We start from the raw sequence: 24610 nt of genomic DNA on the forward strand, positions 1-24610 counted from the left end.
TGAGTGTTCATCAACATTGTTACAATTTCCTTATATCCCATCCTTCTCCTAAAAATATGTCACCCTCCTAAACTCGAGTACACCGCGAGTAATCGGTTTTCCACCTTACTAACCATAGATCTAAGAAAATTGTTTATATATATAGTTTTAAAATTATATTTAAGAATTCGGCTCCTTTAAACTTAAGTAACTGAGCCTGTAAAAATAAACGAATTAATAATAAAAAAAAAAAAATATGAGAACCAAGTATTCTTCCTTCCGTTTACATCCGTTTACACCAATCGACCATTTGACAAAATGAAAATCCGAAAATCTCATGTGTTACAACATGCGGGGAAGATTATTTTTAGGTAACCTGAAAAGGAAAACCTGTACAATTAATTGGATCGGCTAAACATTCTATTATTTATCGCATCTTTTCCCATCGGAATCTAATCGTAACGATGGAAAATTAACTGTGGGAAACCTGAGAGAATTACTCGAAAATCAATCATCCCGATGTTATTCATAGCGTATACATTTTATAGAACTCCATTCGCGACGGCGGTGAGTTATTATTAGGAAATCTGGAAAGATAACCAGAAGAACTCTTAAGCTAATGGTACCGGCCGTATATCTAATCTGGAAGGGGAGAATTATCTTTTGGAACCCTGAGAGTTCGAGAGAACTCCTCAAGAAACCTGAAGATATTATGCATCGCGCGTACGCTTCATAGCAAACGGGACAAAAGGGAGTTATTTTTTGATAACCTGATAAGGTAACCAAGAGAACTCCTCTAAATCCAATATTCCCGGCGATATGTTCCGTTATCAAACGCGCCTACTCTGCATCGAACTTCAATCGCAACGGTGGAGAGTTATCTCTCTCTAAGTAGTAGCCGCGAATAGCAACTTACAATCGTTCTCCTTATGGGCTTTGGGATGTTCTTTTTCGGAATTGCTACTATAGAGATCCGTCATTCGCAGCTGAAGTTTTTTATTTCATATTCTTCGCGAGTGCGAAAAAGATAGGTACGAAGATGGTCAAAAAACACTACAGAAATGTCAAAATTCGAGAAGGAAAAGAACCGAAAATTCAGATTAGGTTTGATTTAGTAATCTATAACCAGAAACCGTGTACGTACGTTAATTGCTTATTTCTATGGAAAGCACACAAATCGGCAGAACAAATGTATGGGAAAATGGAAATGCTTACCGTTTAGGGATTAGGGATTTGTAATGTATAACATATCAAAAAACTTTATTTCATGAAAAATTTGACCTGTTTTCTAATTTGGCACCCTTCCTGAAAGACGTAGTTCTACGTCAAACATTAAATTTGGAAGTTCAAAAAATAAGATAGAATGATGATGATGAGTTGGATTAAAGAGGCTTTAAACTTTTCAGTTCATTCGCCTCTAGATAGAATGACTCTCAAGATTGTAGTGATATAATTTGTAGAAAAGCATCACTGTCTACGATATCGTGTTTGTTTATCGATATGTTTATTTAGTTATCAATACAGTAAACAATAAATTGCCTATGGGATACAAAAAAGCTTTATGCTAACATGAATTGTTTGGCTTGCCTATTTTTAAAACAAATAAGTATATATTTTTAAATTGATTACTATAAACCGTTCGACAGCTGAGTTTCATTTTAAGCAGATTTTATGAGATTATCGCGCTTTTCGTTTATGGTAGCTTTCGTCAAATTACACAAACCAGACGCCGCAGACGCTGTAGACTCCGATAACAGAGCAACGGAGCACACATCACCGTTCGCCTGCACCTGTTCGAGATTTCCAAAATGAGTTAAACATTCACGGAACGCACATAAGAACTCATCAGCATTTGCGGCGTTGAATACCATAGGGGGCTTGAGCTTAATCACATTATCATCCGGACCGTCACTGCTTACGAGAATTTTGTGCACGTTCTTCATCCTATCAACCACCATTTTGGCCCTCTTCGTGGCTGGAACTCGAGCCTTCCGATCTGTAACCAGTTCGATTCCAACGAATAGACCCGCTCCTCGGACATCGCCAACGCAATCGTACTCATATCGCAAAGTTCCACATTGTTCTAAGATGTAGTTTCCAACATGCATAGCACTTTCCTGAAGTTTTTCCTCGTCGATAACTTGCATTACGGCGTTTGCAATCGCACAGGATACCGGATTACCACCGTACTGTATGATAGAAAATTAGATTATTATTGGTTCTGTTCATCAGCAGAAGAATGTACAGGTTCAATGATCATACGCATAACACGCTACTTACAGTATTGAAATAGCATATACCAGTAGAAGCGAAGCTTTCTGCAATTTCTGGTGTAGTGACAACAGCCCCTACCGGATGCCCATTGCCCATTGGTTTAGCCACTGTCACAATATCTGGAATGACATCTTGTAGCTCAAACGCCCAATAATGTGTTCCAACACGTCCGAATCCGACCTGCACCTCATCGGCTATTGTTACACCGCCAGCATCGCGAACGATTCTGAATGGTAATAAGAATTAAATATCTGAGACAAACATAATGATTATCAATCATACTTGTACACTTTTTTGAAGTAATCCTTCGGTGGAATGATTTGGCCGCCACAACTCTGCAGAGATTCCGCTACAAAAGCAGCGATTCCATTCTGGCTACGTTCAACAAGCCTAGCAACTTCATCGGCATAAAGTTGACCAAGGTCAGTACCTTCTGGGTAGTCACAGTCCTTGTATTTGCCACGATAAATGTCAGGACAGGATGCCTTTTGGAAGATGGAAGCAATTCATAGTTTTCTGTGGCGCAAAATTTTCTCTGGCACTTGATGTATACTAATGTCGTATGATTCGGCGATGTGTGTGTGGCAATGCAATGCAAGAGCGAACGATTATTTGCTTAGGTCCAAATACTTACTACGTGGACAAAGTCCGGTTTCGGATCTCCACCGGACTGATTAAATTTGTACGGAGAAATGTCCATAACCGCGGACACATGACCGTGGTAAGCACTGTAACAAGCGAAGGATAGATCAGAAACTATTCGTCGATCTGGCGACACGCACAGTAAACATGCAAAATCGTATAACTTGACATATTCTAAGCCGTATATGAAGTGATATCGAATCACAGTCGTAAAGAATATCGATCAAAGTTAACATCGTATATATCTAAAATCTTATTGAATGCAAAAAGTTCTATTTTATTTATCACGACAGATTAAGTCCTAATTGGGTATAACAAACATCGGTTTCATGATGTACACCGTCGTAAAATTGAATTATTCGACATCATATACGAGAGCGGTCTGATAAGTACTTAGCCTTATCGCCCGATGGTGTCAGTATCGCAAGAGAGATTATTATGGTATAGTACATTCTCGTAAATAGCCGAATCCGACTCGTAGTTTTGTTTTGACCGTGTGTGGAAGCGGGCGTGTCCGCGGATTTTAGAAAAATGGAAAAAGAGCAAAATCGGTCGATGATTCGATTCTTGTTTTCGAAAGGGAAATCGCGCAGCAAAATCAAAGAGCGCTTAGACGCTGTATACGATGACTCTTCTCCTTCGATGGCAACCGTCAAAATTTGGTTTAACGAGTTTCAACGTGGTCGCACGTCGGTTTCTGTAAGCCACGCCCAGATGCCCCGGTAATGGCTACCACGGAGGATAACGTGGCAAAAATCCACGATCTTGTATTGGCAGACCGCCGATTGAAGGTGCGCGAGATAGCTGGAACAGTAGGCATCTCAAAAGACCACGTGGGTCATATCCTGCATGGAATTTTGGGCATGAGAAAGCTGTTGGCGCGATGAGTACCGCGTTTGCTCACTCCAGACAACAAGCGCAACCATGAGACCACTTCAGAGCAGTGTTTGACGCTGTTTTAGCGAAATCCAAAGGAGTTTCAGCGTCGTTTCGTTACCGTCGACGAAACATGGATCCACTAAAAAAAAAACTATGTTGAGCTAAAAGGAAACTATGTTGAGAAATAAATCGCCACTTTTCCAAAATTTCTGTTTTTTTTTGTAGGCTAAGTACTTATCGGACTGCCCTCGTATGTATATCAGGCAGATACAGTTCGAGAGTCACATTAATGTATATTTGAATCGATGTACTGCCGTTCTACGTATAGTTTTTTTTTTTTTTTTTTATCTTCGCTTATTTTTCGTCGGCCTATTTCCGCCACTTTAGTGCCAATCACCGACATCAGGGAGGCGACTCCACCTGTTCCTACCTATCAGACTCAACAACTCATGAGCCGGGCCAACTTCTTTTACTTCCGCTCCGAAGGAAGACGTAACCAGAGATTTTTCGCCTCAGAAAATCCCAACGACGCCAGCTGGGATTGAACCCAGGCCGATCGGATTGTGAGGCTGTTACGCTAACCATACAACCACTGGCGCCGTCATACGTATAGTTGTCCCATGTTACTTTTTGACAATTATCACTTTTCTTCATAGAACGATGTTTTTATGCCTAATCTTCCGAAAAAACACAAAACAAGTTATTGTATGTTCCCAGCTTTCATAAAAACAACAGTAAGCTCAATTGCCCCATGTTGATATTCTTGCATAAAAAATTATTTGATAATTGGGTAATTTGGCATAAATTCATAAAATCTGGAAGGTCATGGCAAGGTTTAATGAATAAGGGCTTCAGATTCGGGACTGGTCAGTTTGTTTACCAAATCAAAACCCTGTCAAGAACTTATGAGGAGTGATCGGAAGAATAGTAGATGCAGCTTACAAGAAGTGTGAGTCATTTGAAGAGCTTAAACGAGCAGTATCCTCTGCGTAGAACACACTACACACTACAACATGGCGCAGCTTGGTCGTGACCACCCCGAATAGGTTATTTGAACTGATTGAGAACTAAAGATGACCTAAGAATTAGAAACATATCGTAATTCATGTTAAATTGAAGTTAATTTTGTAAAGGAGTGAGAGTTTTTCCATATGGTTCTATAACTATGAAACACTGGAATTTTAGTTTTTTGAATGTTTCGCGCCTAAACAGAACAATAAAGTTGAAATGGCCAATCTTATGAATGAAGATAGTTATTGTATTCTACACTATATACTTCAATTCAACCGACTTCTTACATATCTCTCGAAACTCAGAAAAAATTAGTGGTTCTATAGTTGTGAAACGCAGTTTTTTATATACCGATTTCAACCAAACCGATCATTTTGACCAGTGTGATATTCAGTAGTTAAAATATAAAAAAAATCAAAGGAAACAAACTATGTTTAGGAAAAGTAATAACATTATTAGAAAATATTAAATAAAATTTCATGACAAAATCTTGTAAACAAATGATACAGGCGGTCATTTTGACCGGTCGGTAATTCTAGTGTTAATGTTTGCTGAACAGTTTGTCAACATTGAAACACACATTTACGCTACCGTTGATTTACAGAAATACTTGAGCCATGTGAAAGGTGATTTAAGTAGGGAGGCATGATAATATATACTCACTGATCCAGCGTAATGACCTCTTGCCGTTTGGTGTGCTGTCGCGCCAGACGCAATGCCAAATCGTTTGCTTCGGATCCAGAATTAACGAAGTAACACACCGAGAGATTCCCAGGCATTTTGGTGGCCAATGTTTGGGCACACTTGACGAGTTCATCGTGCAAAAAGCGATTGTTTGTCGAAAGAGTAGCGAGCTGACGTGAGCCGGCTTCCACTACTTTCGGATGGCAATGACCAACTGTGAATTAAAAATAAAATATATATATATTTTTTTTAATTATGCCACTGGGTATATGAAATATATTTAAATTGTTCATGTCGAATAGTAAGGTGACAAGTGAGGAATCTATCAAAAAAAGTTACAAAAGAGTTATGCCCGAGACACGACCATATAGTTCACGTAGGATTTCGTTAGACTATCTGTTGCATGCTGATTCTGAATATCAGTAAACTCTTTTTTATGATTTGGTGGCCCTGAAAAGGCCTTTTTTGTTTGGTTGTTGGGTATTGTTTGTACACTCCATCAGTGTTACAACCGAATGATGATGGCAGAAGGAATGTAATTGGTCGTTGGATGGTGCGTATCACGATACCACGAAAATGCCGATGTGGAATGAGATATGATGAAAATCCTCTGAGACCTTGCACAAGATGGCTTCTGTATTCTGTATGGATGAAATAATGAAGAAACGCACCAATGTAATATCGTTCGCGCCTCAACTTATCTTTACATGTCTGCTTTCCGAGTTGAGCGGAATTTTTCTCATCACAAAATCATGTTACTTTATTCTATAGAACACATATTTGACATGAAAAAGACATTTTTCTAATAATTTTTACTTTCTGAGTGTTCTACCCATTGCATTTCAGTTTATTCAACCCATTGCCATTTTCGCTTCAAAACCAACGGAACACGATGGTGCCATGCCTCAATGCGAATTTAAATTGGGCTAACGAAACCTAATTCGATATGTAAAACATATGGGAAAAACTTTTTCGAAAGTCCGCTCAGTTAACCGTTGAGGTTTTCAGTTGTTTGATAGTTAGTTTCATGAAATATATTATTTTATTCGTTTTAATGAATTGTTAAGGAGTGCCTAAATCGATTGATGCAAAAATCTCATAAATCCATCATGAAATGACTGAAAAAGGGGGAGAAAGTCCATTATTTTTGGGTGAAGTTCAAAATTATTTTTAATATGCTTTGGATTGTCCGATTTGGATCAAATATGCACTGTTTTGTTGTAAAATTTGTTACCAATTTTTATTGGTATCTTTGTTTGTTGGTAGCTTTATAATGTCTCTATCATAGAAGTCTGGGTTCTTATTGGCGAAAAACTCTTGCAATAGATTTTAACAATCTTCTCTTGATCCCAATTCCTTGTCACTCTGGAAATTTTGCAATGCGAAAAAAGGTGATAATCGGACTATATGGTGGATACATTAAAACATACTAATCAAGCTCTTGGAATTGTGTGGCCTTGCGTTTGCCTAATGGAACACAACGTCACTTCTGTTGGCCAATTCTGGACGTTTCTGGTCAACCGCTGGCTTCAAACGGTCCATTTTTTGACAGTAAGGATCTGTCTAGTGTATGACACTAAAAAAACATTCTTAAATTAAAAAGAAAACATTTAAAAATTATTATTTTTATTTATTAAACTGCACGTATTTTACTGTTGCAGTATCGGCACCATAAACACCATTCACAATTTCAGTGGCCTGACTTGTATTTTCGCCTTTGTAAAAGAAAAAGTGTTGAGCGTATCGAATTTTCTCTTTGTTGACCATTGACCATTGACACACTGCAACTCACAACTGAATGGAACTAACAAAAAACAGCAAAACATTTTTTTAGTGTGAAATGTCACATTTACAACGAGCCTAAACTCGAACTTGTATGATCGATATTACGTGAGATACTGATCACTAAAGCTACCAGCTACAGAGAAAATAATGGATAACTTTTTCGCCAACCTAATATATTATTTTATACTAGCTGATCCGGCAAACTTCGTCCCGCCCAAAATTTGTTTTTTGTTATCAATACCTTCAAACATTCATGTTTCCCTACTTCATGGGTCCAATCGCAGAACTGTTCATTGATTGATCTTCTAATCGACCCCGTTGAATTTTGTATGGCAGCTCTCCCTTAGAGAGGGGGGTAGAGTGTCTAGCCACCGTAAAAACATTTATTGCACCCTAAAACCTCCATATGCAAAATTTGGTTTCATTTGCTTGATTAATTCTCGAGTTATGCATAGATTTGTGTTTCAATTGTACGGCCTCGCCTAAGAGAGGGGGAGGAGTATCTAACTACCATAGAACCGTTTATTGCACCCTAAAACCTCCACATGCAAAATTTGGTTCCATTTGCTTGATTAATTCTCGAGTAATGCAGAAATTTGTGTTTCATTTGTATGGCAGCCCCCCCCCCCCTTAGAGAGGGGGGTGGAGTGTCTAACCATCATAGAAACATTTATTGCACCATAAAACCTCAATATGCTTAATTTGGTTTCATTTGCTTGATTAATTCTCGCGTAATGCAAAAATTTGTGTTTCATTTGTATGGCAGCCCCCTCCCCCCCTAAGAGAGGGAAAGGAGTATCTAACCACCGTAAAAACATTTATTGCACCCTGAATCCTCTACATGCCAAATTTGATTTCATTTGCTTGATTAATTCTCGAGTAATGCAGAAATTAGTGTTTCATTTGTATGACAGCCCCCTCTTAGAGAGGGGGATGGAGAGTCTAACCACCATAGAAACATTTACTGCATCCTAAAACCTCAATATGCTTAATTTGGTTTCATTTGCTTGATTAATTCTCGCCTAATGCAGAAATTTGTGTTTCATTTGTATGACAGCCCCCCCTAAGAGAGGGGGGAGGAGTATTTAACCACCGTAAAACATTTATTGCACCCTGAAACCTCTACATGCCATGTTTGGTTTCATTTGCTTGATTAATTCTCGAGTAATGCAGAAATTAGTGTTTCATTTGTATGGCAGCCCCCCCCTTGGAGAGGGGGGTGGAAAGTCTAACCACCATAGAAATATTCATTGCACCCTAGAACCTCCATATGCCAAATTTCGTTTCATTTGCTTGATTAATTCTCGAGTAATGTAGAAATTTGTGTTTAATTTGTATGGCAGCCACCCTTAGAGAGGGGGAGGGGTCTCAAACTATCACGAAAACCTTCCCCGGCCTCTAAAACCCCTACATACCAATTTCATACCAGACAGACAGACAGACAGACAGAAATCCATTTTTATATATATAGATGATAGATAATGTAATAAATTGTTATGGAGTGCCGAAATTGAATGACACAAAAATCTCATTAATCCATCATGAAATGACTGAGCAATAAGCGTTTGTATTGGACGTTTTTCACGTTGCAATCGATTTTTGTTCTTAAATTTGTACCCCCAATATGTTCTCGAAAGACGTAATCCTATGTAAAAAAACATTAGCTTCCGACACGGGTGGCCTGATGGAGATTTTGTTGCAAACACGCGTGTCAGGCAACACGTTTAAGGTTACTCTTTGACATAGCGTGAAACAGGTTGAGCTTACACCATCGATAATTTTAGGCTTGACTACGATCAATAGTAAGTGCTCGAACTGGAAGGATGCCTACTCATGCAATTGGTAGTTTAATTATGCGCACACTGCCTCGTTTCATCAGACGACAGCGACAGAGGTAATAATTATGTCCATAAGACAATATTTAGAGATAGATAACGAAGCTCTTGGTAGCACTTTTATAAATAACATGAAGTTGCAATGCCAGGAATTGTATTTTGCTTCAGGACATGCACATGAAAAATAATAACAGACTTAAGATCGTAAGAGTAATTTATTCACTCGAAAACTTGTAAATCATCGTACATTCCACAAAATGTGATAGGTGTTCCTAATGAAAACTCGACTATCTTATCTTGCAGTGAGAGCGATATATCTTTCACTGCTTAATTCAATTGTACTCGGCCGCTCGCTAATGCGTGTTAGGAGTGGTGATCATCTGATCTAGAATAAATGACCTACTCCATGACCTATTCCGAATTTTAATTCGGAATTTAAACCAAATCCTAGTTCCTACCAGGTGTGACAGATAAAATTATGTTGCATGCATTCCTTCGATTTGACCTATTTGTCATTTTGATATTGAACTAAAATAAATGTTATTATCATTCTGAAGAAGAAAGCAGTCGATGCACATCGTCTGTTCGTTATAACGTTATTTTGAGAACCCTTCGTGCATCATCGATCGGAAATGATGACCTATAGTGTGGACACTATGCGATTTTGAGTCAACCCAATTCGCATTTCTCGCTTTGGAGCATATTCCATCATTTCATCAACAACGTGGATCGCTACATCTAAACGTTATTAAACACTGCAAAAAAAATTAGTAAACTTCAGAACAATTCCAGGCCATTTCTGCTGGCTGAAAATTCAGTGTGACTGACAATCCAAAAAGGCAAATGCTATTGGCAACCATTTCAATAGTTAAAAAGTGATTTCCCATCTTTTCTGCTGTTAGAACGTAGTAGGGTAAATGATCTTGGTTTGTCCGATTTGGGGTGTTTTTACGCAACTAGTAAATGCAAATCGATTTTTCTTCATGAAAATCACACATAATCGATACGAGTTTGGATTTGTTGAAAAGCCCCAAGTCTCTAGTTGCTAATACTACCATAAGATGTTGAAATTATTCAAATTTTTATGTTTTTAACGATTTTCCTTAAAGAGGAATTATGATCATGGTTTGACCACCTGGGATCATGGTTTGGCCAAAAAATGATCATGGTTTGTTCGGTTTTAGAAATCACCAATTTTGAATGAAAACATTCGAATTCACAAGTAGATGTTACATTTATCATTGCTTGAGTTTACTGTCATCATATTTATCCATTGATAATTTAGGCTTTCTTCAGAATATTGCCTTTTCTTGGGCATTTTAAAAGTGTTGTCCTCAACATACTCAACACAGAGAAACTTTATTTCTGGTGCCAATAAAAATAGTTATCCCGATTTTTCATTCGGAACTTCCTGCGAAATGTTTATTGGCTGTTTATTTATTTATTTATTTGTTATTTATGTTTATTACTCTATGCAGAATATTGTCTCAACCACTATATCGGTTTGGCATGGAATGGCTGAAGATTTTCGTCAAAAGTGATAATTTTGTTCTCTATCGCAAAACATTAGACCCGTATTTTTTTATTTTTTTATTAGGGTGCCCATTACCATTTTAGGGTGGTCCGATGTGGTCAATGATTCATAACTTTTGAACCACTGAACCGAGTTAGATGATCGACATATCACATTGAAGCCAATGAGTGGTTCAAAAGTTATAAATCTATGAAAAAAGTCGTTTTTGGGAAAACATGGAAAAAATCGATTTTTCCGATCACCCTAAAATGGAAATGAGCACCCTAATAAAAAAAAGGGTCTAATGTTATGCGATAAAGAACAAAATTACAACTTTTGACGAAAATATGAGAAAAACTATATCGGTTTGGCATGAAATGGATGTATAGAGTATTCAGAAAACAAACGCAGCGCTGCGCTTGATTTTAATTTTCATCAGCGCGCGTTCAAATCAAACCCGTATTCTCTCTTGGCGCGAAGTGCACAAAATTCATAAACACGACAGCACAAAATGTACCCGGCGCAGAATTCAGATGCTAAACATCTCTTCTCATTTGTGTGATTCGCGCCTCATTCTATACACACACACAAACATACACATCAAATTCTAGCGCCCGCTTTGTCTCCGCTCGCTCTAAGCAAAGCATAAGAACAACAGCGCGCCTCCATGCGAGCCGTATACGCTTGTATGAAGAAAAATTTCTCAACAGAAAGAGCAATCCAGATTCAAGCGCGCAGTATAGAAATACGGCGCAAACACGGCGCAAAATTCAGCGTAAAACTCAGCGCAAAACGGCGTTGACAACAAAACATTTCATCTGTGTTTCGGAGCGTGCACATTCGCCAGAGCGCAAGTGTATACAGGGAGTGGGAGCTCAACTGGGTACAAAAATCTTGTTACACATCAGCACCGGGTTGCATTCTGAAGACTGGCTGTATATTAAAACTAATCACCGAGAATCTTTCTTCGCGCATCAAAAACAGATCGTCCATTTTGAGCTGTCTTTTTTTAGCGTCTCCGTCCAAAGGAGAAAAAATGCGAAGTGAAGAAGAAAGAAAATTCGGAGAAGGGTATTTCCTTAATTTAGATAGCTTTCATTATTTCAACGCAAAGTTCTATACCTGTACAGTATACACCCATCACATGACCATGTGCAGAAACGTGTTTCTAGTGAGCCAAAATGTTGTCGCGTCAAGTTGCACTGGGTCGAAATGTAGGGGAAATTGGGGTAAGACGGGCATGTTAAGAAGAACTTCAATTGTATCTTCGGAAACTCGTGTTTTCCAAAACTTTAAAGCAGTTTCTTACACTTCAATATACTGGTTTTCGAAATAATTGGCCAAATGCTTTATAAAAAATGTTTCAACATTTTTATCGATGCGGTTATAATGGACATGTAGTGGAGCGAACATGGACAGGTTAATAATAAACGAAGCGTAGAAGTTTATCGTTCGCGAGAGAGATAATTTCGTTCTCTCTCAGTGTTTGTGTGTCCAGTAACTGAAATAGAACAAAAAGAGAAAGCAATATAAAAATGAGTTGAATATTATTCCCTTCACTTTCCATCATGCATTGGATGTGATTATGATGTGACTGTCCATTTCAACCCCACCAGTGCAATTATTTCAATAATTTAAATTTACATCTTACGGAAGAATTTGCTTTTCCTTACGTACCTAATATCGCTTCTTTGTCAACTCACAAATCGAAATATAACCATCAGCGAATTCAATTTTACAATTGAACCACTCAAAATACTTAATATCGAAGCCAGAAAAATTACATCCACACGCGGAATCATGTTTGCCTTTCGGTTTTTGTTTTCCTATTCCAGTTTTTATCTGTATTTATTGTCATAGGATGGTTTAAATATTATATAATAGCAGGTAGAAGGGGTTCCCATCAACAGATACATGAAATGCAACTATACAAATCAACTACCTTTCCATTATACCCCCACTGTCCGTCTTACCCGCGGTTCCCCTACATCGCTACGCAGCTACAGCCGATTGCTATGAACACGAGAGCTTGTCAAATCGCATCACGCTTATCTCACGTGGGAATCGAATTTTCATAGCGTCACCATATTTTATACGAACGTGATTCGAAACAGTATTGGATTAGGGTTACCACTATTTATGGAATATTCATTATCAGTGCACAGAAAAATAAGAATGCTCATATGAACGAGCAATGAATTGTTTATTATATAATAGTAGGCAAACATTCGAGCTATCAACATTTTCACGCGTTATACAGCTTATATGGATTCAGCGACTCGTTTGTCCAAACGAGCCACAATGCCAGAGATTATCAAAAAACAGCTAAGTTAGATAAGGATTATTGTATATGCCGCAAAGTGCCTAACTATTCAGTTTTGCTCATTTCATATCATGAAATATACTGTTACCGATAACATATGGGGTCATCTGCGTCACTCGGAAACAGATTTACCATTGCCATGCCAAATCGTGAATGAAGTGAAAAAAAACTCCGAGACTGAATAATTAGAACAGAGAAGAGCATACATCTACGCAGTTGACGGCGCAAGCACCGGTGTCGTGTAAACAGATGAATTTGAATAAACTCTTGAACTACTCAAGCGTCACACAAAATAGAGATCATTCATCTTTCTTTTTTAAAGCTCAGAGACAAAAACTTATTTTTATGCCAGATAGTTATTTCAACTGATGTCAGCAGACAAAACACGTGCTGATAAGTAAAAAAACATATTTATGGAGGTTTTCTGTTTCAGTCCCGGACTGTGTCTTATTTATAATACAATGAACTACAAATCGAATGCCGTAGACATCGCGTCTCTATAAATTAGCGATTTTTGTTTATCTCTTTTTGTTTTGAGTCGTATTGATGGTCTTTCATACAATGATTTAATTTTGAATGGATAAATCGATTAGAGACGAGTGTAGTTTGGGGCAGCGGACTATGAAAAGCGAAACATGCAATAAACGAATAAAACAGACTTACCATGGGCTACGTTATTGATGCAGTCGAGATACCGCGTGCCTTCCTCGTCGTACATGTACTGCCCCTGACCACGAACTATTTTCAACGGATCGCTCTTGTAGAACAATTGGCAGGATTTACTGCAATTAAAGACGCGAAAAAATTGGAGCAAGGTAAGTATTACTGATGCGTTACACCGTATTTGTATCTTTTCGGTGTATTATACCATGACACAATATTTGGATTATTTAGACTTTGGAAGACTGTTTGAATTATGATACAAGATCCATTTGTAGACAAATTCGTCTACCTTGTTTGGAAGATAATTCAAAAATTTGTTGTTGAAGAACAACATCTTTTCCAGTTAATATTCCAGTGATATAAAAAAAAATCCTGAACTGAAATTCTCTAACTGGGGAACTGAGGAATATAGAAATACTATGTTATGATGATTGTTTCTCCAAGAAAAGATGAAACGGCAATGAGCGGATTAATTTTTTAACCAATGCTTTTTTCTGTGTGGATCGGTAGCCATGAAAACATTTTGTGTCTGAACAAATTTTTTTGCTCCCATGAACATTATGAAGAATACGATTTCCATTCTAATCTTGTCCTCGGGTACATTCATGTTCTTGGGTCGACTCGATTCATTATCCTCGTTTAATGGGGACTTCGCCCCCATTACCTTGACCCCAGAATAAATTTGAAATAGGGATAACGTTTTTTTCTGTGAGGCTTCATACTCGCGCCACAATATTTCTAGCCTACTACACGTTTCTGAGCGGGCACCAATCCCAACAGATGTGAGCATTAATCTTCCATCTCTGTTTGTTCAAAATTTTATGAACTTGTTGACTATGAAATTGTTCTTTCGAAGTCACTACTTGCATATAAGAATCATAAGATGTGAGGTTGTCCAAAAGTCACATTTTTAGCGTTACGTAATTTGTTATGCACGCCTTAGAGTCTTTTACAGATACTAGATAAAACTAGTTCAGCTTTTAATGAGCTTTTGAGAAAAAAATAAAATGGCCGAGATTCAAAATATAATAATTTCAAGGGAAATAAAATTAAAAAGATAAAGTCATAACATTACGATATTGAATAAAATCTTGTGAACTGTGTGGTACCCGAGTACGACTCTGAGTGAAGAGTGAACAAGGCACTCCTGAAGTACGGGCCTGGGATGAGGAACTGTCATTATTATTCGAGTGGATTATAAGAAGCGTGTGAAATAAACTTGTTGTGCCGATAATTAATTAGCATTTATTTAAGGGGGTATTCTAGTGTAGAGACACGAATTTCGGACGTTTTTTCGAACTCCGTAAAAATAAAACAAAGAATATTTTTACTATCCATTATATCATTATTCGTTTATCTATCTTTCAACAATAAAACAAAAATAGGACGGAAAAAAAATATTCATAATTAGAATAGTTACATGCTGGTGAAGTGAGGGTGTTCAAAAAAAAGTTGTGCCATGGCGTACACGATTCCAGTCCTTCTGGTTATCTGAAACAAAAAAATCGAACAGATTCTGAATCAGTAAAGATGTCGCTATGGCATGAACCTCGGACAAGTCAAAAACATGGGTTTTAACAAAATGGCGGCCGTTTGAAAACAAAAATGCTGTTTAAAACGTTTTTTTTTGCGTTTACCGATTTTTTAAAAATAGTAAAATTAAAAAGTTATAATTTTTTATTGGTTCATGCGATAGAGAGATGTATGCAGATTATTTTCATATAAATTTGACATAAATCGGTTCAGTAGAACTTGAGATATCGTGTACGCCAGTTAGAAAAAAACTAGTTCCGAGAGAAACGCGTTTGAAGTTCATTGTGATGGCCGTGACAGGTTAGATACCACATCACTAAGATGGCTCTAACTAGGTAAATAATAGGATTTTCGATAAGTCCTTCCTAGAGTATATTCTTGAATGCCTAAACTACAGAAATATGGTAAAAAAAAAAATTCGATTTTTTCAGATTTCTAGACTAGAATACCCCCTTAATAGTAATCCGATTGAGGTATCACATTTGGCGACGAGGTAAACTTTAATCGAGAAGAAAGGTAAAGTACTATCATTTGTGGAATTTATTCCGTTTTGTACGATAATTTGTTTTCTTCATCAAAAGTGAGGTTATGATCATGTTTGTGTTTTGGATCTACAGGAGCGCTATACTACGTCGAAGTAGTAGCTGCCGGGAAAAGCAGCGGATTTTATACTACGGGAAAGTAGCGGCTGATAGAGATAAACAGCGATTTCTGTTACAAGACTACCAGTGCGTAGTGGCTGTTAGAAACAGCGATCGTTTCGAGCGATAAGTTTGAGGCTACCAAAGGGTAGCGGCTGGAAATAAACAGCGATCATCGCTACGAGCGAAAACTATATGCTATCAGACGATAGCGGCTGTTAAGCAGCGATTGATAAGCCAGCAAGGCGAATTCAGAGCGTACCGGAAAAAACTGTATATTTGCACATAGCGTCTTTAAGGTTGAATCACGTTTCGAACGTTGACGAGAGATGGAAAAGTGGGATATTCAACAATTCAATTTCAAGGCATTACCAAGAAATGCGGTGCGATATGAATGGGTTAAGTACAAGCGCAATTTCGATTACATCGTTGCTGCCACCGGAGAAAAGGATAGGACACGGATCCGAAATATATTTCTCGCGAAAGCTGGACCTAACTTACAAGAAGTATTTGCTTCTATCCCGGGAGCCGATGTGGAACATAATGTCGAAGATGGAATTGACACTTTTTCGGTGGCTATCAGCAAACTTGATTCCTATTTCGCTCCAAAGCAGCACGACACCTTTGAGCGAAACTTCTTTTGGACATTGAAACCAGGCTCCGATGAAACTATTGCCAAATTCATGCTTCGCTGTCAAGAACAAGATAGTAAATGCAACTTTGGAAAGTCCGCCGAGGAAAGCAGATCAATTAGCGTAATCGACAAGGTTATTCTGTTTGCTCCTACTGAACTGAAAGAACAACTACTACAAAGAGATACACTGGACATCGATGAGGTGACAAAGATTGTAAATTCGTATGAGTCTGTTAAGCTTCAAGCTCAAACAATGAATTCGACTAGTAACGTTCACTCGGAATCCGTACCGATTGATTATGAGTCAACTAGCAGCGTGAATAAAATTCGATACTCGTCCATGAAAGAATGTACACGGTGCGGCCGGCAAGGTCATTTCGGAAACGATGTTGCTTGTCCAGCAAGGAGCAAGGAATGCAACAAATGCAAACAAATCGGGCATTTCGCCAACAAATGCCGTACGATTGTTCAAATGAAACGAAAATTCGATGAACTACCTAAAAGTAACAAACGTGTGAAGCCGGATCGTATCCGAGAGATTGAAATTCACTCAAACAAAACTGAAGACACGAAGGATAGAAATTTCATTTTCAACATACGTGACGACGATGAATTGCTTTGGGTGAAAGTTGACGGAGTCATGATGCAGATGTTAGTTGATTCGGGGTGCAAGAAAAATATAATTGACGATGAATCTTGGCGTTATCTGAAAACGAATGGCGTTAAACTATGGAATCAGTGTGAACAGTGTGACGAGATTTTTCTACCATACGGAGAGAAGGCATCACCCTTAACTGTGCTAGGATCCTTTGAAACTCATGTAACGGTTGAAGATGTGGGTAGAACGGTTCAAAAGGCTGCTATATTTTATGTAGTTCAAGGCGGACAGCAGTGTCTTCTGGGTAGAACAACCGCTACCGAATTGGGTGTACTTTTTATTGGTTTGCCTAGTTCTCATGGCGTGAGATCAGTTATGGTTGAAGAGAAACGACCCTTCCCAAAAATTAAAGGAGTGGAAGTTACTATTCCGATAGACAAGTACGTTCAACCAGTATGCCAGCAACCACGACGCCCTCCCATCGCGCTGATGAAAAAAATCGAGGATAAATTACAATCCCTGTTGGCTAATGACATAATCGAGCCAGTTGAAGGTGGATGTCAGTGGGTTTCACCCCTAGTAACCGTAGTTAAGGACAATGGTGATCTGCGGTTGTGTGTAGATATGCGCCGCGCAAATGTTGCTATCCTGAGGGAAAAACATCTCATGCCCACTATAGAATATTTCCTCCCACGGTTCACTTCCGCTAAGTTTTTCAGTCGCCTTGACATCAAAGAGGCTTTCCACCAGGTTGAACTCGAGGAAGATAGTCGCTACATAACGACTTTCATTACACACATGGGACTTTTTCGTTACAAGCGTCTCATGTATGGCATTGTTATTGCTCCCGAAATCTTCCAGCGTATACTTGAACAAATATTGAGCCGTTGTAGCAAACACACGGTAAACTTCATCGATGACATCTTAGTCTTCGGTGAAACTGAAAGCGAACACGACGAAGCTCTCGAATCAGTACTGTCCACACTCAAGGACTACGGAGTACTCCTGAACAAGTACAAATGCGTTTTTAAGGCGAAGAAATTAGACTTTTTAGGACATACAATCTCCTCAGAGGGCATTGAACCATCAAGGGCAAAAATAGAAGCTCTTCAGAAATTCCGTGCCCCTTCTTGTTCAGAAGAAGTACGGAGCTTCTTGGGCCTCGTTTCCTACATCGGACGTTTTTTACCGGATTTGGCAACCGCCACCGCTCCGTTACGTAAATTAACATGTTCCGGCGTAAAGTTCGTGTGGGACGAAGACCAAAAAAAATCTTTTTCGATGTTGAAAGAAATGATATCGAATATCATACTATTGAAGTTTTTCAACAATTCTTTTCGAACGCGTGTTATTGCGGACGCTTCGCCCGTTGCACTTGGCGCTGTATTGATACAGTTTGATGGTTTAAATGATGACGATCCGTGGCCAATTGCGTATGCTAGCAAAAGCCTCACACAGACCGAGCGCCGATACTGCCAAACTGAGAAGGAGGCACTTGCTCTGGTTTGGGCAGTTGAGCGGTTCTCACCGTACCTGCTAGGGAGAAAATTTGAGCTTGAGACTGATCACAAGCCTCTTGAGGCGATTTTCAATCCAATGTCTAGACCCTGTCCAAGAATCGAGCGGTGGGTCCTTCGTCTTCAGTCTTTCACGTTTGTCGTGAAATACCGTAAAGGAGTCAACAACATAGCAGACCCATTATCTCGTTTGGTTGAACATGATGCTGCTGAAGAATTTGACGCGGAAAACAAGTTCCTGGTTTTGGCTGTGTTAGAGTCCGTGGCTATCGACGTGCATGAATTAGAAGAAGCTGCGAAGGAAGATCGAGTCCTGGATTTAGTAAAACGATCTTTAAACTCTGGAACATGGAATGAGCCTGAAGTAAGAACGTTTGCCTCTTTTTGTAGTGAACTGGGTTTGGTAGGAGACATGATTGTTCGAGGAAGCAAGCTCGTTGTTCCAGTTAACTTCGTCCCAGAATGCTGCAATTGGCTCATGAGGGCCACCCCGGAGAGTCGGTAATGAAGCGGCGGCTCAGAGATCGAGTTTGGTGGCCAGGAATGGACCGCGAAGTCACTGAATACGTAACCGCCTGCGAGGGTTGCCGACTGGTAGGATTACCAAGTAAACCAGAACCCATGTCACGCCGTCCACTCCCTAATAAACCGTGGGTGGACATAGCAATCGATTTTCTTGGGCCAATGCCGGATGGAGTATATTTACTTGTCATCATTGACTACTACAGTCGTTATAAGGAAGTGGAGTTAATGCAGAAGATCACTGCGAGAGATACGGTTGCTAGATTGGATAAGATTTTCACAAGATTGGGATATCCACGGACGATCACACTAGACAACGCTAATCAGTTTATAGGAGTCGAGCTGGAGGAGTACAGTAAGGTTCACGGAATACATCTGAATCATTCGATTCCTTACTGGCCACAACAAAACGGCCTTGTGGAAAGACAGAATAGATCGCTACTGAAAAGGCTTCAGATAAGCAATGCATTAGGAAGAAATTGGAAACAGGATCTACACGACTACTTAGTGATGTACTACACCACACCACATTCCGTTACAGGTCGTACACCAACAGAACTGTTATATGGCAGAACAATCCGATCGAAAATACCGGCACTGGAAGATGTAGAGACGGCACCATCCCGAGCAGAATTCGCGGATAAGGACTTCGAGATGAAATTGAAGGGAAAGGACCAAGAAGATTTGCGACGAAAGGCGAGAAGATCGATAGATGTGGGAGATTCAGTGTTAATGCAGAATCTTTTACCAGGTAACAAGTTGCAGACAACATTCAACCCCAAGAGATATCTAGTAGTATCTAGATCAGGACCTCGAGCCACCGTGGAAGATCCCGAAACTGGAAAAGCATTTGATAGAAACACCGCTCATTTGAAGAAGATTGCAAGTCCTAACATTCCAGCGAAGCCTATTCAGTTGGCCTCGCAAAACGCTCCTGATTCTGGCACTGTTCCTTTGAGTGGAAACGAAGGTGACCAATTCCGTGGACAAGCTTGTGAATCATCAGAAGATGAATTCTTTGGTTTCGAGCTAGAAGATGTACCGGAAGTAACAGTACCTTCTCGTCAGGGACGTACTAAGAGGAAGCCAGTCAGATTCGAAGATTATCAGCTGTGAAGTTCTGCTTCGGAAAAAAGGGAGATGTGGTACCCGAGTACGACTCTGAGTGAAGAGTGAACAAGGCACTCCTGAAGTACGGGCCTGGGATGAGGAACTGTCATTATTATTCGAGTGGATTATAAGAAGCGTGTGAAATAAACTTGTTGTGCCGATAATTAATTAGCATTTATTTAATAGTAATCCGATTGAGGTATCACAAACTGATACAACCGTTTTTTTACAGGTTGGTAGTTCTAGTGTTAAAAAAGCTTGTAGCAAATGCTCATTTCAGTAGTCTGTCATGTGTTGTACAAAAGGTGTTTTGCAGATGAAGAGCATTTTCTAGACGTTTTTTTCAAATTAAAAATTTAAAAAAGGTTAGGCGGGAAGATTTAGAATTACAAATTCCTGGTATATTAGACAGTATGTATAAAAGACCGAAAGTGTTTATACTCAACTCCCTCCCACCTCTCGCGTTACGTAATTTGTGCACGACTCCTTTCCTTATTTTGTAACTGTCAGTCCCAGTGATCAACGTTTTTCTAACAGACGTTAAAATTTGAGTTTTTTTGAAAAACGAAAGATCACCGAAAATCGGGATTTTCCAAAAAAAATTTTGATGCCAAATGTCTTAAAATTGCATAACACGTCGAGATTTACAGTTATCTCAAAAAAAAATTTTTTTGCCGGGTGATTTTTCGATTTCGAAAAATGGTAAACTTTTACCGCTTTGTGCTACCCTCCTTAAGCCCGATTGAGCTGATATTTGACATAGGGTGTTTTTTCGAGGTGGTCAATATTTTTTATGGGATAACTTTTTGAAATTAGAGATGTCCATTTTCGTTGGCACCCTTTCCTCACTGTACATTTTACTTTTTATTGTTTATATCGATATTGCAGCGAAGTTAAGAGAGATAGAAGTTGTGTATCAAAGAATAAATTATAGAGCGGTTAGAGAGCTTTAATTTAATTGATAGAAATAATTAAGTTTAATATTAATTTTCAGGATAAAATTAACGTAACGGAAGAACATAGTACATCCTTGTGGTTATATGAAATGCGAATTAGAATCAAACCACATAACAAGCTCAATCAAAGTACAGTAGAACCCCGATTATCCGCGAGTGGATGATGCGTGGTGCAACACATTAAAAATTACCAACTTTCAAAATGTTATTTAAATCCACTAATTTAGATGCTCCACTACTATATCCTGTACTAAATTTTCTCATCTTTCAAATGGAAGCAACGGGATTGTCCTCCTAGCGTACTTTTTAATGTAGTCAGTTTGAGGCAACAGAGTCCGAAACAAAAAAAAGTTCTATAAAACATATCATATCAATGTTGAAATTCGAACATATGCGTAGAAGTATATTTTTCATCAAATATGATCGTCTATCACCTCCTGAGAGTTTCTGTATAAATTTATTTTTTTCATGTGAGAAAGGTATTTTATGACTTTGAGAGAATGCATCAAAAATTAAATCCTTCTTTTATATACTAAAAACAAAAAATATATGCATAAAAACGAATTAAAAAAAAATGGACTCGATTATATACAGGATTCTTCTATATACAGTGAAAAGAAATCGGAGACCGTATATGAACGAGTGCGCCCTGTAATGGACTAAAATAGAGTACAAAAAAAAGAAAAAGACATTTTAGTATGAAACCTATGTTTCATCGATACAGAAATTATTAAACTATTCATCTATAAGGTCGTGTGCACCAGTGGTCAGATAATGTGGAAGCTATGAACAAAATCAAAAAGCATGATCCTACCACTCACTGGCAAATTCCAGGAAGGTCTATAGATTCACTATCGAACTCGCTGTTGCGAATAATCTGCACCACGCATCATCCACTCGCGGATAATCGGGGTTCTATTGTACTTTGATTGAGCTTGTTATGTGGTTTGATTCTAATTCGCATTTCATATAACCACAAGGATGTACTATGTTCTTCCGTTACGTACTACGAGATTGGACATGAGCATCTTTGAGACATTGACCTTTGACTTTCATGTCGGTGTTTATTGGAAGATTCATCTTAAACTTTTATTCACTTGTAATCGTAATAATACAATTTCATTTCGTTACGAAGAACGTGCAAATATAATGGGAGGTATTCAATGGCGAGATCTATACCTATAGATGGATTGTTTCATTAGGGAGAAGTTGCAAACGAAATATCTGTTCTATATATTCGTGGTATAAAAGCATTTTCTGGTGATGAAAACTCTCTTAAGGCGACTGCGCGTCTCCCATTGGTAGATAAATTCACAAATGTATTCGCGATATGTTCCACGCAAAAGTGTAAACGTTGTAATTGAAAATCACATGTTACATATTCATGTGAATTTATCACAGATGTTTCCCTGCTCTAGGAACCTAGCACAGAAGTGTTCAATATGTTACTTTCAAAACATGAGAACACAAAGTTCGATCCCGCCTGATTAAACATTTTTGATTCATTTCACAACACATTTCTACAACAAGAACAAATGGTATAATACTTCAGAATAATCATTTGATAACGAAATACGAACAAGTGACTTTGTTCTCGCGCCGAAGTTATGATTCCAGGTAATGGGTATTGACATTGATAGCTGTATCACAATATATCTGAACCAAATACATATCATGAAAGTCTTACACTGATAGAGTTTGTAAATCACTTATTTGCTTCCCACAACTTACCCGATATACTTGTTCCGTAGTTGTATGGTGTCAGTTTTTGGCATATCCTCCTTGACCTCCATGATATTCAGCATCCTTTAGTTTTTCCGCGCAATGTGCGATGTGGCCGATCTCTTGTGTAGATAAATCACGAATAATTTATGTTTCAGATACACACTATTATCAGCTGTAACTTTCTGATTTATTTTGTTGATCTAACGTTATAAGCAAAACTAACACTTGATAAAGTTTAGGAACCATATCATGATTAACGAATTGTTCAAGGTGATAATAGAAGCACACAAAACCACGCGTAGCGCTTACCGTTGGGATGATAACACGAGACTGAGGAAAACCTTGGAGGCTCGCCGGTATTTGTATTCTCATCTCACATAGCTCTTCGTACTATTTTTTTTCGAGCGCAGTCTCTCTCGCGATCATATGTTAAATGAAGTGTTGCCAGATTATTCTCACACCCTTTGAACAATTTTTATTATGAAACTAGCTGACCCGGCATACGTTGTTCTGCCATATAAATTATTTCTAGTGAAAGTTTTGGGTGTTAACTGCAACATATATAATGTATTGTATTGTTGTGTTTGAATGTTTCAACTATCTATAAAATTAATGAGATAAAAAAAACAGGACGAATGAAAAGATTTGAACGAAAATGTGTACAATGTTTCTTGATTCATTGTATTCCATTAATGTAACTGATATGTTTGATCTCTTAAAAGTTAAACGTAAGGTGAAAAAATATATTTTAGAAAAATGAAATGAAGAAAATCGACATCAATTTCGTTCGATTGTTGTCTCGGTGGAAAATACGCGCTTGTCGTTTTCAAGATAGACGGTTAGATTTATAACTGTGATAATGAAATCATAATGAAATGGGAACAACGATACGTCAGACAACTTCAATGGAGCTGATGTACCTGCCTATTTTGTAGCGTTTTTTTTTGTCGTTTTCATTCACATTGGTATTCTGGATTTAGAATACAGACATATTTTATCCATATTCACGGACTTGCAAATGTATTTAATGTTTTACATCGAATTGCAGAACTCCAGATTAATATGAACATTGAGTGTTTTTCTCAGCTGAGGCGAATATGATACTGCCCAACGATTGTCAGATTCATTATCTGCATTGTTGATTTCTATGGATGATTGTCTGCCATTGGTAGAATTTCTTCGTTGATATATTGGACATCTGGGTTCGCTTGGGATCGTGTCGTTGGTGTAATCTTTAGGTAAACGCCCTGCACTTATTACATCCGCCATGCAAGGCGTTAAAAGTTTCAGATCCACGCATAAACCATGTTTGTGGTAACAATATCGAACAGTCACCCGTATCCCAGAATCAGATTGGTTTGAAACTCGACTTCACGATTCGATCGAAATCATCTTTTGCATTCTTAAATCCGTTCCTCTCAAATTCAATCGTTCTATGTAAGTGTGGTGACCTTGCCTTGCCACAAAACAAACGACAAAATGATTCATCCGTATTTGTGGAGCAATTTCAGATTGGCAGACCCGCAAAAACAAATTCAAATTGATTTTAACAATGATTAATTTAAAATGATGTCTTGTCGATGTTTTTTGAATACATATAAGACACAGTCTAACCCTAACTCACCTTTTTCATGAATTTTCTTGCATTCCCACCAAAACTTTATTTATAATATAAAGTCATCACCAGACACGATTTTCGTTTAAGATTTTCTTCACTTGCAGAGAAGGTATTCTCTTTTTATATAGAACACATTTGATGTGTTGAGTTAATTTTTCATTTAAAATT

The 24610-nt window shown here is 38.2% G+C and overlaps 1 protein-coding gene across 1 annotated transcript; it reads right to left on the minus strand.

Annotated features, from left to right (window-relative positions):
- Positions 1 to 1461: 1461 nt before the first annotated feature.
- On the minus strand, positions 1462 to 23165 carry LOC129763538 (alanine--glyoxylate aminotransferase 2-like). The gene is made up of 7 exons (XM_055762710.1): positions 22831 to 23165; positions 13589 to 13707; positions 5449 to 5683; positions 2888 to 2981; positions 2536 to 2738; positions 2260 to 2479; positions 1462 to 2168 (listed from the first exon to the last, which is right to left on the minus strand). Exons 1-7 carry the CDS (start codon positions 22902 to 22904, stop codon positions 1638 to 1640), a joined length of 1476 nt encoding a protein of 491 aa, XP_055618685.1. The 5' UTR covers positions 22905 to 23165; the 3' UTR covers positions 1462 to 1637.
- Positions 23166 to 24610: the final 1445 nt, after the last annotated feature.

This window comes from Toxorhynchites rutilus, chromosome 1 (assembly GCF_029784135.1).
Source record: "Toxorhynchites rutilus septentrionalis strain SRP chromosome 1, ASM2978413v1, whole genome shotgun sequence".
NCBI lineage: Eukaryota > Metazoa > Arthropoda > Insecta > Diptera > Culicidae > Toxorhynchites > Toxorhynchites rutilus.

What these genes read in the sequence shown, in the direction of transcription:
- LOC129763538 (XM_055762710.1), bottom strand. Translation starts at nt 22,904, where the DNA reads ATGCTGAATATCATGGAGGTCAAGGAGGATATGCCAAAAACTGACACC. An exon ending in GAGGTCATTACGCTGGATCA is followed by an intron (nt 2,982 to 5,448) that starts GTGAGTATATAT and finishes CGCTTGTTACAG; the next exon opens with TGCTTACCACGGTCATGTGT. An exon ending in TACTTCAAAAAAGTGTACAA is followed by an intron (nt 2,480 to 2,535) that starts GTATGATTGATA and finishes ATTACCATTCAG; the next exon opens with AATCGTTCGCGATGCTGGCG.